This window comes from Macaca fascicularis, chromosome 10 (assembly GCF_037993035.2).
Source record: "Macaca fascicularis isolate 582-1 chromosome 10, T2T-MFA8v1.1".
Taxonomy (NCBI): Eukaryota; Metazoa; Chordata; class Mammalia; order Primates; family Cercopithecidae; genus Macaca; species Macaca fascicularis.
Genome location: NC_088384.1, coordinates 11,078,212 through 11,092,222, shown reverse-complemented (window position 1 = coordinate 11,092,222; position 14,011 = coordinate 11,078,212). Strand labels below are relative to the sequence as shown.

The following is a 14,011-nucleotide window of genomic DNA, read 5'->3' as shown; positions in this document are numbered from 1 at the left end:
CTCACGCACAGACAGAATACAGCAGGCATAAAGATCAGTAGGAAAAAGTAGAACTATTCAATAAGTGGGGATTAACAGCTTGGATTAGAAGAAAATACAAAATGTCTTTAACTTACAAGGAAAATGAATACTGAATAACAAACATAAATTACTGAAGAACACATAATTTTCTGTCATATATAGGTTTAAAACACGAGAAACAACATTATATATTGCTTAAGAATATATTCACGTGGGAAAAGAATACAAACATATTTGGCAATGAAATACCAAATTCAAGTTAGTAGTTACCTCCAGGGGTAATGAAGATTTATGCAAAGTACGTAAGTTGGGTGGTATCCGAACACACAATTTTCTATATTGTTGTTTATATATTTTTTCTTTTTTTTTTTTTTTTTCTGAGATGGAGTTTTTCTCTTGTTGCCCAAGCTGGAATGCAGCAGCGCGATCTCGGCTCACCGCAACCTCTGCCTCCCAGGTTCAAGCGATTCTCCTACCTCAGCCTCCCTACTAGCTGGGATTACAGGCATGTGCCACCATGCCCCGCTAATTTTGTATTTTTAGTAGAGACGGGATTTCTCCATGTTGGTAAGGCTGGTTTCGAACTCCCAACCTCAGGAGATCTGCCTGCCTCAGCCTCCCAAAGTGCTGGGATTACAGGCATAAGCCACAGTGCCTGGCCTCTGTATACATTTTTTCAAATCTTAAATATTTCATAACAAATTATATATTTTTTGAATTAAAAAAAGTTTGAGGTATGAGTACATGGTTTTTAAACAGTACTTAGCATAGTTTAATGGGCTGGAACAAATACTAGGAATAGGGGAATAAGAGAAGATGTTAAAAGAAAAAGACCAGATTCTGCAAAGCCTTGCAAAACATGCCAAGAAATTTATTCACTTATTTATTGTTTGTTTGTTTATTTGAGATAGAGTCTCATTCTGTCACCCAGGCTAGAGTGCTATGGCGCAATCTTGGCTCATTGCAACCTCTGCCTCTTGGGTTCAACCGATCCTCCCATCTCAGCCTTCTCCACAGCTGGGTCTACAAGCGTGTGTCACCACACCCAGCTAATTCTTGTAGTTTTAGCACAGGGTTTCACCATGTTGGCCAGGCTGGTCTCAAACTCCTGACCTGAGGTGATCTGTGCACCTCAGCCTCCCAAAGTGCTGGAATTACAAGCATAAGTCACTACACCTGGCAAGACATTTATTTTGCTTTTGTTTCATCCCACAAGGCAATCACTGAAAAGCTGTAAGCTAGAAAGTCCTAAAAGATTACTCTGACAAGGCTATACAATACAGTATGATTCCTAATGACAGAGGCTTGTTTACCATTTAATCCCTAATCTTAGCATAGTTTATAATACGTTGATATTAATGAATACACATGCTAAATTAATGAATTTATGGAAGGAATGGGGTGAGGGAAGTAGAGAAATTAGAAATAAATTCTAATAATCCAGGTAGGAAATGTTGGACTTAAAATGATCACTTTAACTTACAGCTATCTATTTTACAAGAAATGTTAAGATTATAAGAAACTTTCAAGGAACATGAAATAAAGTAAGGATCTATAATATTATAAACATGGCCGGGCGCGGTGGCTCAAGCCTGTAATCCCAGCACTTTGGGAGGCCGAGACGGGCGGATCACGAGGTCAGGAGATCGAGACCATCCTGGCTTAACACAGTGAAACCCCGTCTCTACTAAAAATACAAAAAATTAGCCGGGCGTGGTGGCAGCGCCTGTAGTCCCAGCTACACGGGAGGCTGAGGCAGGAGAATGGTGGGAACCCGGGAGGCGGAGCTTGCAGTGAGCTGAGATCCGGCCACTGCACTCCAGCCTGGGCAACAGAGCGAGACTCCGCCTCAAAAAAAATAAATAAATAAAATAAATAAATAAATAAATAAACATGAAGATCCTGGTACAAATCAGGGAATGCAATAATTCTGTATCTACTCACCATTCTTCCGCTCACTAAGTGGAGGCAAATTGGGATTCCTGCCAGGGTGGAGGCCTAGCGTCAGCTCGGGCTGCAAGGAGAGCTCCTGCAGTTCATTGGCAACAGCTTCGCTCTGGGGACTGGGTGCCGCAGATAGGGACACGAGCACTGGTTCATCATCATTTTCGCCGGCCCCTCCTCCGTCCAGTCCATTCACAGCAATGACGGAAGGGGGCAGGCACACCACACTGGAGAAATCCACTTTGGCTTTCGTGATGGCAATCTGGAAATGGAAGAAAAAATGGAAAGTTTAGTTGGTACCATGATAATATGGTTTGGTGGTGTCCTTACCCAAATCTCATCTTGAATTGTAGTTCCCACAATTCCCACGTCATGGGAGGGACTTGGTGGCAGGTAACTGAATCATGGGGGCAGTTACCTCTGTGCTATTCTCATGAGTTCTCACAAGATCTGATGGTTTTATAAGGGGCTTTCCCTCTTTTGCTCAGCACTTCTCCTTCCTGCCACCATGTGAAGAAGGAAATGTTTGCTTCTCCTTCCACCATGATTGTAAGTTTCCTGAGGCCTCCCCAGCCCTGTGGAACTGTGAACCAGTTAAAGCTCTTTCCTTTATAAACTACCCAGTCTCAGGCAGTTCTTTATAGCAATGTGAGAACAGACTAATATAGTAAATTGGTACTGATAGAGTGGGATGTTGCTATAAGGATACCCGAAAATGTGGAAGCAACTTTGAAACTGGGTAACAGGCAGAGGTTGGAACAGTTTAGAGGGCTCAGAAGAAGACAGGAAAATGTGGGAAAGTTTGAAACTTCCTAGAGACTTGTTGAATGCCTTTCACCAAAATGCTGATAGTGATATGGACAATGAAGGTTATGAAATGCAATCCCCAATGTTGGAGGTAGGGCCTGATGGGAGATGTTTGAGTCATGGGGGCAGATCCCTCATGGACTGGTGCTGTCCACGTGATGGTGAGTGAGTTCTTGCAACATCTAGTCGTTTAAAAGTGTGTGCACTGTCCCCCTTCTTTCTCTCACTCCTGCTCTCACCCTATGACATGCCTGCACCTGCTTCACCTTCTATCATGAGTAAAAGCTCCTTGATGGCACCATCCTTGTACAGTCCTGCAAAACCATGAACCAATTAAACCTCATTTAAAAAAAAAAAAAAAATATATATATATATATATATATATATATATATATATATATATCTCCATTCACTGAGTCCTATGTAGTTAGTAAGAATAATTTCTTTTCTTTTTGTTTTTTTTTGAGGCAGAGTCTCGCTCTGTCGCCCAGGCTGGAGTTCAGAGGCGTGATCTCAGCTTACTGCAAGTTCCACTTCCTGGGTTCACGTCATTCTCCTGCCTCCCAAGTGGCTGGGACTACAGGTGCCCATCACCATACCCAGCTAAATTTTTTTGTATTTTTAGTAGAGACGGGGTTTCACCGTGTTAGCCAGGATGGTCTCAACCTCCTGACCTTGAGATCCACCCACCTCAGCCTCCCAAAGTGCTGGGATTACAGGCGTGAGCCACCATGCCCAGCCATAAGAATAATTTTTATAAAGCATTTCTAATGTGGGAAATGCTTATTCTAAAGCCACATTTAAGAAAAATAAGATATAGCGGGCGCCTGTAGTCCCAGCTACTCGGGAGGCTGAGGCAGGAGAATGGCGGGAACCCGGGAGGCGGAGCTTGCAGTGAGCTGAGATCGGGCCACAGCACTCCAGCCTGGGCGACAGAGCGAGACTCTGTCTCAAAAAAAAAAAAAAAAAAAAAAGAAAAATAAGATATAAAACTACATACTCATATATTAAAATATTACACAAAGAGAAAAGATTTTAATAAGTATACCAAGACACAAAAGAGGGGTTCTGTTTGATTGGACAATGAAAAAAATTTTTTTAAGGTTCCAAATTTTCTCTAAAATACTTACATGGCTTTTATAATAAAAAGACTATAGTTTCTGATCTATAAAGTGAGATTCCCTGGGCATTCCTTGCAAACTTTGATGAGGACTTTAAATTGCTTTAGTTGAAGAAACCAACAAAATATTGAACAGCCATGAAGTGAAGAAAGACACTAAACAGACTATTATGATCTAACTTCAAGTAAAGCAACAGTGTGCCCAAATCTGACTGTAGTTCTGGTTGATACATCTCACAGAAAATAAACTGGACTGGAAAAGGTCCAGATAAGAGCAATTAACATGAGGGAGATAATATTATGAAGAAAAAGATATTAAGGACTCTCTACTCCAAAAAAGACTCGAAGAAGACTTAAGGGAGACAAGTTCAAAAAAAATATTTGAACTCAATATTAAGAACTCAATATTCTCAAGGGTACTATGGGCAAACAATGGGAAAAGGACTTCTTTTAGGGTTTGAATAATTTTAGAACTTACAAAACAACAAATGTCTACTAAGAAAATTCAGAATCTAAACTTCAAAGAATTCTTTTCCATCTTGTCTATGATTTATTATGGTTTGAACCACATCTCTGTGTGTACTGGGAAAAAAACAACTGTTATACAGGATTAATCCATCTGGCTGAGTATTCTTTGTCATTGACTCTGAAACAGCATGTTTGCTTCTTTTAACAGCAGCCTTTCAGACTAAAAAAAGACTTCAATTTTATGACATTCAAGGACCCCTTGAAAACTAACCTCCTTATTCTAAAGGAAAATAGAACGGTATCAAAACTTCAGCCCTAGGACTTAGGAAAAATGGTTTCACATAGAGTAACAGGTTTCCAATAAACAGCTGTTAAATCATTATGGACAGTAAGAGTTCATACCTCTCATAAGAAAATTAAGAAATTCAACTGTAACAGTAACAACTCTGTATGCAGTAGATGGGCCACGCAAAAGTATTAACACAAAACTAGCATTGTAATAGTTGTTAACTGAACAGAGAGAGAAGCAAATGAAAGATACATAAAGACAATCTAGGAAACCACAATAGACATGTCTTGGGGGAAATTTGGATGACACAAGGAAGACTGCATGAAACATACAGAAATACTAAAAATAATGTTAGGAAGTCAAGGACAGGAAACATCAAGCCTCGTATCACTAAAATACTACAGCTAAACAGACGCGCTAGAATCATGGTTTCATGTAAAAAGTTTTTAACTTAGCAAAACCCCATTATTTCAGACTTAACTGATATTTGTGATACTATAACTTGGTGTGAGATTAAATAAAATATTATGCTACTTGGCAGGGGCACAGTAATATAAAAGAGTGCCAGGTGGCCAGGTGCAGTGGCTCACTCCTATAATCCTAGCACTCTGGGAGGCTGAGGTGGGAGGATTGCTAGAGCCCAGGAGTTCCAGATCAGTCTGGGCAACATAGTAAGACCCTGCCTCTTTTTAAAAAAAGTTTAAAAGTTTTTTAAAATTGTAAAAAGAAGGAAAAAAAGTGTAAAAGGTGAGTTTATTGTCTAAGAGCTCCCAAGGCAGGAGGAAAGGTGAATTTAATGTTACATATGTTTTTTATCACAATTATTTTTAGATGTCTTGGTTAAAAAAAAAAAAAAAAAAAAAAAAAAAAAAAAAAATTCACTAAGTAAACTTACATTACTGAGCTTGAAAGAATAAAACCACATATTTTATTGTTTTATTTATTTATTTATTTTGAGACAAGGTTTCACTCCCGTCGCCCAGGCTGGAGTGCAGCGATGAGTTCTCGGCTCACTGCAACCTCCACCTCCCGGCCTCAAGCAATCCTCCTGCCTCAGTCTCCCGAGTAACTGGGAATACAGGCGTGCGTCACCAGGCCCGACTAATTTTTGTATTTTTAGTAGAGATGGGGTTTTGCCATGTTGCCCAGGCTGGTTTTAAACTCCTGGACTCAAGTGAGCCACCTGCCTTGGACTCACAAAGTGCTAGACGTGAGAGCTCACTGAGTCCAGCCTTTTCCTTTTCCTTTTTTTTTAAGGGACAGGGTCTCGCTCTGTTGCCCAGACGAGGGTGCACTGGCATGACCATAGCTCACTGCAACCTTTAATTCCTGGGCTCAAGTGATCCTCCCACATCAGCTCCACAAGTAGCTAGGACTACAGACACACCACCATGCCCAGCCTTTTTTTATTTTTCTTGCAGGAGGTTGGGGAGATACGAGGTTTTGCTATGTTGCCCAGGCTGGTCTCAAACTCCTGGCCTAAAGGAATCCTCCTACCTAAAGCTCCCAAAGTGCCGGGATTGCAGGAATGAGCCACTGTGCCTCACCAAAACCATATATTCTTTAAAATGAAGTAAATTATTTAATTTACTTTTCACTAATTCAGAACAAACTTCTTCCTATTTGAATTATTATTATTGCTGGAATTCAGAGATTGAGCGTTTACATGTGTTACTATTTCCAAGAGACAATAAAAATCCATCACAGGGTATCAATGTTTTTCTAATGAAGCATGAAGTTAACTTCATGAGTTTGTGATGCTGGTATGTATTTAGTGAACATAACCAGTATTTCTAGAAAATGATTTAAAGAAGCTTTGTAAAAAATGACCCCCAAAAGAAAGCCAACCCAAGTCCAAGTCCAATGCTAAGCATGAAGAGAAAATAAAGTTATTGTTTTTCTGTTTTTTTGGGTGTTTTTTTTTTTTTTTTTTGAGACAGAGTCTCGCTCCATCACCCAGGCTGCAGAGGCACGATCTTGGCTCACTGCAACCTCTGCCTCCCAGGTTCAAGTGATTCTCCTGTCTCAGCCTCCCAAGTAGCTGGGATTACAGGCATGCAACACCACACCTAATTTTTGTGTTTTTAGTAGAGTTGGTTTTTGCTATGTTGACCAGGCTGGTCTCAAACTCCTGACCTCAGGTGATCACCCGCCCCGGCCTCCCAAAATGCTAGGATTACAAGTGTGAGCCACTGTACCCAGCCAAGAAAGTTTGTGGGGGTTTTTTTGTTTGTTTTTTTGAGACGGAGTTTCGCTCTGTCGCCCAGGCTGGAGTGCAGTGGCACTATCGCGGCTCGCTGCAATCTCCGCCTCCTGGGTTCACACCATTCTCCTGCCTCAGCTTCCCAAGTAGCTGGGACTACAGGCGCCCACAACCACGCCCAGCTAATTTTTTTTTTTCTGTATTTTTAGTAGAGACGGGGCTTCACCATGTTGGCCAGGGTGGTCTTGATCTCCTGACCTCATGATCCACCCGCCTCGGCCTCCCAAAGTGTTGGGATTACAGGTGTGAGCCACCGCGCCTGGCCAGAAAGTTTTAAAAATAATGTTTTACCCAGGCGTGATGGCTCACACCTGTAATCCCCAGCAGTTTGGGAGGCCAAGGTGGGCAGATCACTAGAGCCCAGGAGTTCAAGACAATCCTGGGCAACATGGCAAAACCCCGTCTCTACAAAACACACAAAAGTTAGTGGGGCATGGTAGTGTGAGCCTGCAGTCTCAGCTACTCCCAAGGCTGAGGTAAGATGATCAACTCAACCCCAGGGAGGTTGAGGATGCAGTAAGCTGTGGTCATGCCACTGCACTCCAGCCTGGGCAACAGAGCGAGATCCAACCCAGGGCAGGGCGGAAAGTGGAGATGTTTCTTAGAACACATACTTTTTTTTCTTTCATACAACGTGTTACTCTGCCATCCAACCTAGAGTGCAATGGAATGATCATAGCTCACTGCAGCCTTAAACTCGTGGGCTCAAGTGATCCTCCCAGGTAGCTAGAACTACAGGCGTGTGCCATCACACCTGACTATGTTTTCACATTTTTGTAGAGATGGGATCTCGTTATGTTGCCCAAGCTGGTCTCGAACTCCCGGCCTCAAGTGATCACCCTACACTGGCCTCGCAAAACGCTGGGATTACAAGCGTGAGCTACCTTGCCCAACAGAACACATACATTTTTAATAGTTTAAAGAAAGGACTGTTTGATACTATATTATGATGCAAAAAGAAAATAGGAATATCAAATTCTATAGACCTGAACCCCATGATTGTGCCTACCACTACCCAGAACAAAAGAAATAAGCAATTGGAAAAACTGCTTTAGCAAGTGTTCGATTCAGAATAGTTTTGTAATTAAGTTCCATATTTACAAAATTATTAAGGGCTTAAAGAGATCACTTAAAATTTACACATATATCTACACACATACATACACACACACACACACTTTACCAAATATTTTTATTGGGTAAATTATATAGTGTTATTTGTTAATTTAGGGATTTCAAAAGTTTCAGGATATAACCTTTAAAACACCAATATTAAACTATACTATGTAACAACAAAATCCTTCCATCAAGGTTATGAGGCAGGGAGTGGGGAAGAATACATAAAACAAGAGGGGCAGAATGTTGATAATGTTGAAGCTGGTTATTAGGTATTTAGAAATTCATTATGCTATTATCTCTGTATTTGTACATGTTTGATAACATTCTCCTAATGTTTTTAAAAAAATAAGATTCTTCCACAGAACAATGGGAAGGCTTAGAGAGACATAGCAAGGTTTCCTTAACCTTGAGATTAGGAAATAGACCAGAAGTCATATATAAGCACTGACAAAAGACTAATTTGGCATAAAATATACACACTGGATTTATTTCTCTAACAAACACACTACTCTCTATTCATTTTGAAAGAGCCCACAGGATAAAATCTCGTAAACTATGATAATCTAGAGACAAGACCCAAAAATGCTGAGGTATGGCCATCGTAATTAAGTCCCGTTTAACAATTCCTGAATACTCCTATAATTTTATTTACTGTAAAACTTGCATCATTTTTTAGAGTTGTAATTTATAACTCTACTGAGCCTAAGATCACACTTTCTTTTTTATCAAAGGATCAGTAACTCCAGTTTCTGGGCTGCTGATTCACATATGATCAATAGCAGCCAGAACAAAAACAACATGGGGGCAGGGTCATCTCCCACAACCCATCTGTTTCCTTATTTTGCTGGCCTGATTATGCCTCATCTTTTCTCCGCCCTACTTGCTTTAGGGCTGCATGCCTTCTGCCTGTACAGAACAACATATGTACCTAGAAGCAGCAGCATGAAATGTGTTAGAAGAATGGAAGAACGTAGACAGCTACTGACAACTCTAAAACGTAAGCACTAGCACGATTCTTTATCATGACCCATGACGAAAAGGTGGTTCTATGCAACCAAATGGTATGGTTCTTCTGAAAAAATTTTTTAAATAATTGGTATAAAAATTGTTTTCAACCAATTAATGAACTTTCTTTAGCTGGACATATTTTTACTTTAATTTTCACTGATTTATTTTCAACGTAGTAAACCTAATCTTGAAAACTCTTACTGTCTAAGCAGGTATGTAGGGGTGGAGGTGGGTGTGGGTGGGTAGGGGTGGAGGTGGGTGTGGGTGGGTATGGGTGTCTGTGTGTGTGTGTAAAATCTGGCATGAAGGAATTCAAATAAACTGAACAAGTGTTTCCTGACAGCTTACTATATATGTAGTAGGTACTGCCCTACGTCCTACAGTAGAAGATGAGGAAAACAGTCAGGCATGGTGATGCATGCCTGTAGTCCCAGCTACTCGGGAGGCTGAGGCCTGCTCGAATCCAGGAGGTGGAGGTCGCAGTGAGTCAAGACTGTGCCACTGCACTACAGCCTGGATGACAGAGTGAAACTATATCTCAAAAAAAAAAAAAAAAGTTACTGTATAGCAGATGAAGCCTAGTCACCTGCTGAAACTAAGAGATGACACTTAACACTGTATGGATCCAGGTTAACACCATATGGAGCAGGCAGAAGAATCCCTAAGCTAAGCCCTGTCCAAAATCCTCACCACAAAATTGTGATATGTAATAAATGGCATGAGATTTCTCAACAGCAGAAAAGAAAGAAAGAAGAGAAAAGAAGGAGAAAGAAAAAGGGAAGGGAAGGGAAGGGAAGGAAAGGGAAGGGAAGGGAAGGGGAAGGGGAAGGGGAAGGGGAAGGGAAGGGGAAGGGAAGGGAAGGGAAGAGGGAGGGGAAGGGAAGGAGGGGAAGGGGGGAAGGGGGAGGGGAAGGGGGGAAGGGGGAGAAGAAGGGGGAAGGGGGAGGGGAAGGGAAGGAAGGGAAGCGGGGAAGAGGGAGAAGGAAGGGAAGGAGGGGAAGCAGGGGAAGGAGGGGACAGGAGGAAGGGGGGAAGGAGGGGAAGGTGGAAGGGGGAAGGGGGAAGTGGGGAAGGGAGGGAGGGAAACATGGGAGTGAATAATAGAAAAAACTTAAATGGTCGTCTAAAAGTAGCAAGATGCAGGGTAGACTTCTAGGTATCTATAGCGTTCTCAACGAATTGGGTAGCCAAGGTGATAAATACCCTTTGGTAACATCCAATGGTGACAAATAGCCAAAGGCAAAAAATAATTTATGGCCAGTCCATAAATTATTTGGCCTTTGCTCACTTCAGCTCCTCTTGATGGTTCTACAGGGAATCAGTCATTCGACTATTTCCTCTTCCCCCAACAAAAAGGATAACAGTAACAATATAACACTGTCTCTTCAATTACAACAGTACAGGCCCCTTCACTACTTGCTTCATTTCTCACCATTCCCCTTTATTTACACTCTAATTACTGGTACCGGTTATGCGGCTCTTTACTGTGACTGCCAAGAATTGCCTCTTCTTCTCCACCCTATCTCCTTCTCTCTGTTATCCATCCCCTTCCAATGGGCTAGGCTTCCACAACATCCCAAGATTGCTTTTATCACTGCTTACTTTTACCATTATCATGGATTGATCTCCCAGTAGATGGTAAATTCTTTGAAAGAAACTCCATTCTACTGGTTTTTTGTCTCAGGTACCCAGACACAATACTTGAAATTTAAAAAGAACTTATAAATATTTGCTAATTTACTATGTATATTAACCTTACAGCAAACACATCATATATACAAAGTCGGCACAGGTACAGAAAAAAAAAGGAAAGAGGGTTCCGTCACAGGTATAAATACACGGAAGATCAGAAAAAGCTTCCAGAGTGGGCCAGGTGTGGTAGCTCACACCTGTAATTCCAGCGCTTTGGGAAGCCAAGCGGGGAGGATCCCTTGAGCCCAGTAGATCAAGACCAACCTGATTAACAAAATTCAATACCCACTACATGCCAGGTGCTGCCTGGGTATTGAGAATTACAGTAAATAAAACAAAGTTCTTGCCCTCAGGGAGCTTATATTCCTCCAGGAGACATAACTGCATGAACAAAGTCATAGATGTGAGAAAATGTGAAGTATGTTCTAAAAGGGCAATACGGTTTGGCCAATCACATGGTTCAAGTACAAGGAAATTAATATAGCAGTGGAGAAATCACGTCGTTCCAGTACAAGGAAATTAATATGGCAGTTGAGTTAGACTGCATTGGAAAAAAGAAATATGAGGTTGCGGGGGGAGGTTACAAATCTACTTCATTAGGCAAAGTATAATGTGTTGATATCCTGAATTGGGGTAGTTAAATAGAAAGAAAGGTACGACCATACAATGTACCTGGCACAGACAGGAACTCAAATTTTTGTCGAATTAATACTGAATGAATGAGGACAGGATTTATATAAGATAGAATGTGTTTTCTGTTTGATTGTTAGGGAAGGAGGAGAGACAGATGTCAAAAATTACTGAAGGTTTTAAGCCAGGGCGGTCATGACAACAGTATTCTGCTAATAGAAATACAGAAAAGATGAGGAATTTTATCTGTGGAGATAATAAATCTGATTTTGCATGTTGGGTCGAGAGACCAAAGAACAATAATGGCAATGTCATTTGGGTTTCCATTAGGTACACGAGAAGGAAAACATGGGAACGAAGACAGAATGAGAAATGACAAAGATTACAAGAATAGGAAGAGAATGACAGAAGTAGGAAGAGTTTGAGAAAGAGGAAAGAGGTTGAGTTACAGATATAAAGAAATAATAATACTGCTTTCAAACCTGACTTAGTTGATAATTCATAAATTCCTAGTCTCAGATCACCTACTCTGGATCTTGGACCATCCCTGTGACTCCTAAAATTGTCAAATACCACTGAGTATCTAATTGCATATCGGCACTTTCTACTTACATTATTTTAGAAGAAGCTCAATAATGCTGTAACTTTATTTATTTATTTATTTATTTTTTATTTATTTATTTTTTTTTTTTGAGACGGAGCCTTGCACTGTCACCCAGGCTTGAGTGCAGTGCTGCGATCTCGGCTCACTGCAACCTCCGCCTCCCGGGTTCAAGCAATTCTCCTGCCTCAGCCTTCCAAATAGGTGAGACTATAAGCGCATGCTGCCACATCCAGCTAATTTTTTTTATTTTAGTAGACAAGGGATTTCACCACGTTGCCCAGGCTGGTCTCAAACTCCTGAGTTCAGGCAATCCACCCACCTCGGCCTCCCAAAGTGCTAGGATTACAGGTGTGAGCCACCCCACCCGGCAAAAGCTCTAACTTTATAATGCTGAGGGGCAATCAGTTGTCCTCAAATTTAAAGACACAAGTAAGCTCATGGGCTTATGTATAGGGACATGAACTAACCAGCTAGAAAAAAACAGAAATTTTAAAAAAGAAAACAGAAAAAAAGTAAAATACGTATTTTATACCATGGCTCAACCCCTTTTTATTGACTACTTCTCTACACCATTCCCCACAAGCCCCTACCATGTGTGTTAGGTACACATGTGAACATCTTCCCTTAACTGAACAACATAAATTGCCTTTCAGTCTTATGGAACTCAAGAAGACCTCCTGGGGTAGGCTGGATGCAGGGGCGCACGCCTGTAATCCCAGCACTTTGGGAGGCCAAGGCGGGTGGACCACTTAAGTCAGGAGTTCAAGACCAGCCTGGCCAATATAGTGAAACCCCGTCTCTACTAAAAATACAAACATTAGCTGGGCGTGGTGGCGCACACCTGTACTCTCAGTTACTCGGGGGGCTGAGGTAAGAAGTTCACTTGGGCCCAGGAGGCAGAGACTGCAGTGAGCCAAGATCGCACCACTGCATTCCAGCCTGGGCAACAGAGCAAGACTCGATCCCCCCTCAAAAAATAAAATAAATAAATAAATAAGACCTTCTGGGGTAGACCTGATTTTCATTAATTCACTTAACAAATGCATAGTGATCAGGCACTGTTGTAGGTACTGGGAGTACAACAGACAGAAAATATTCCCACTTTCGTGAGCCTACATTAAGTGGGAGAGACATAAAAATGAAAATAAATATACAATAAAAAGTTTTCAGATAACTATAAGCATTATGTGCCTGGGGGCTAATTCAGATTAAATGACCAAAAAAGGTCTCATTGAGGAAGTGATATCTGAATGAGACTTGTATAGCCAACCCTTATTATAAATGAGGCACTGTATGTGTATGCATTCAATTTTCACAACACTAAGATGTATATTTACCTATATCATCCATAATTTTTTACAGTTGAGGAAACTGAGACACTGAGAGGTTAAATACTTGATCCTGGGCAGTCAAGCTTCAGAATTCATGCCTCTATGACTCTGCCTGAACTTGACAAGAAACAGCCAGCCACATAGAGGGAACAGCATATGGAAGTTAAAAGGCCATGAGGCAGGAATGAGCTTGGCATCTTGAAGGAACTAAATGACTGGCATGGCCCAAGAGGAATGGACATAAGTATATTCTATAAACAACTAGATGCCGCTGGGAGGTTTTACACAATGGAGAGATATGATCTATCTTTTTAAATAATCATTTTGAGGACTGGGCATGGTGGCTCATGCCTGTAATCCAAGCACTTTGGGAGGCCAAGGCTGGTGGATCACTTGAGGCTAGGAGTTTGAGACCAGCCTGGCCAACATGGTAAAACCCCATCTCTAGTAAAAATACAAACAATTAGCCAAGCGTGGGGGTGAGTGCCTGCAATCCCAGCTACTAAGGACACTGAGGCAGGAGAATCACTTGAACCCGGGAAGCGGAGGATGCAGTGAGCCGAGATCACGCTACTGCACTCCAGCTGGGGCAACAGAGCAAGACTCCGTCTCAAAAAATAAATAAATAAAAATAAATAAGTAATCATTTTGGCAGGTGTGTAGAGAAAGAATGACAAGGGAGCTGTTCACCTTAGCCTGCCACCTGACTCTGAAT

General features: G+C 41.4%; 1 protein-coding gene across 3 annotated transcripts in view; it reads right to left on the bottom strand.

Moving 5' to 3' along the window:
• The window catches only part of MRTFA (myocardin related transcription factor A), a 222,560-nt gene that overhangs the window by 133,959 nt on the left and 74,590 nt on the right, over positions 1-14,011 (bottom strand). For all 3 annotated transcript variants that reach the window (XM_065521738.2, XM_005567185.5, XM_005567186.5), the window contains one exon: positions 1,966-2,227. In XM_065521738.2, the coding sequence (XP_065377810.1) occupies positions 1,966-2,227 (262 nt within the window). The remainder of the gene's footprint in view (positions 1-1,965; positions 2,228-14,011) is intronic.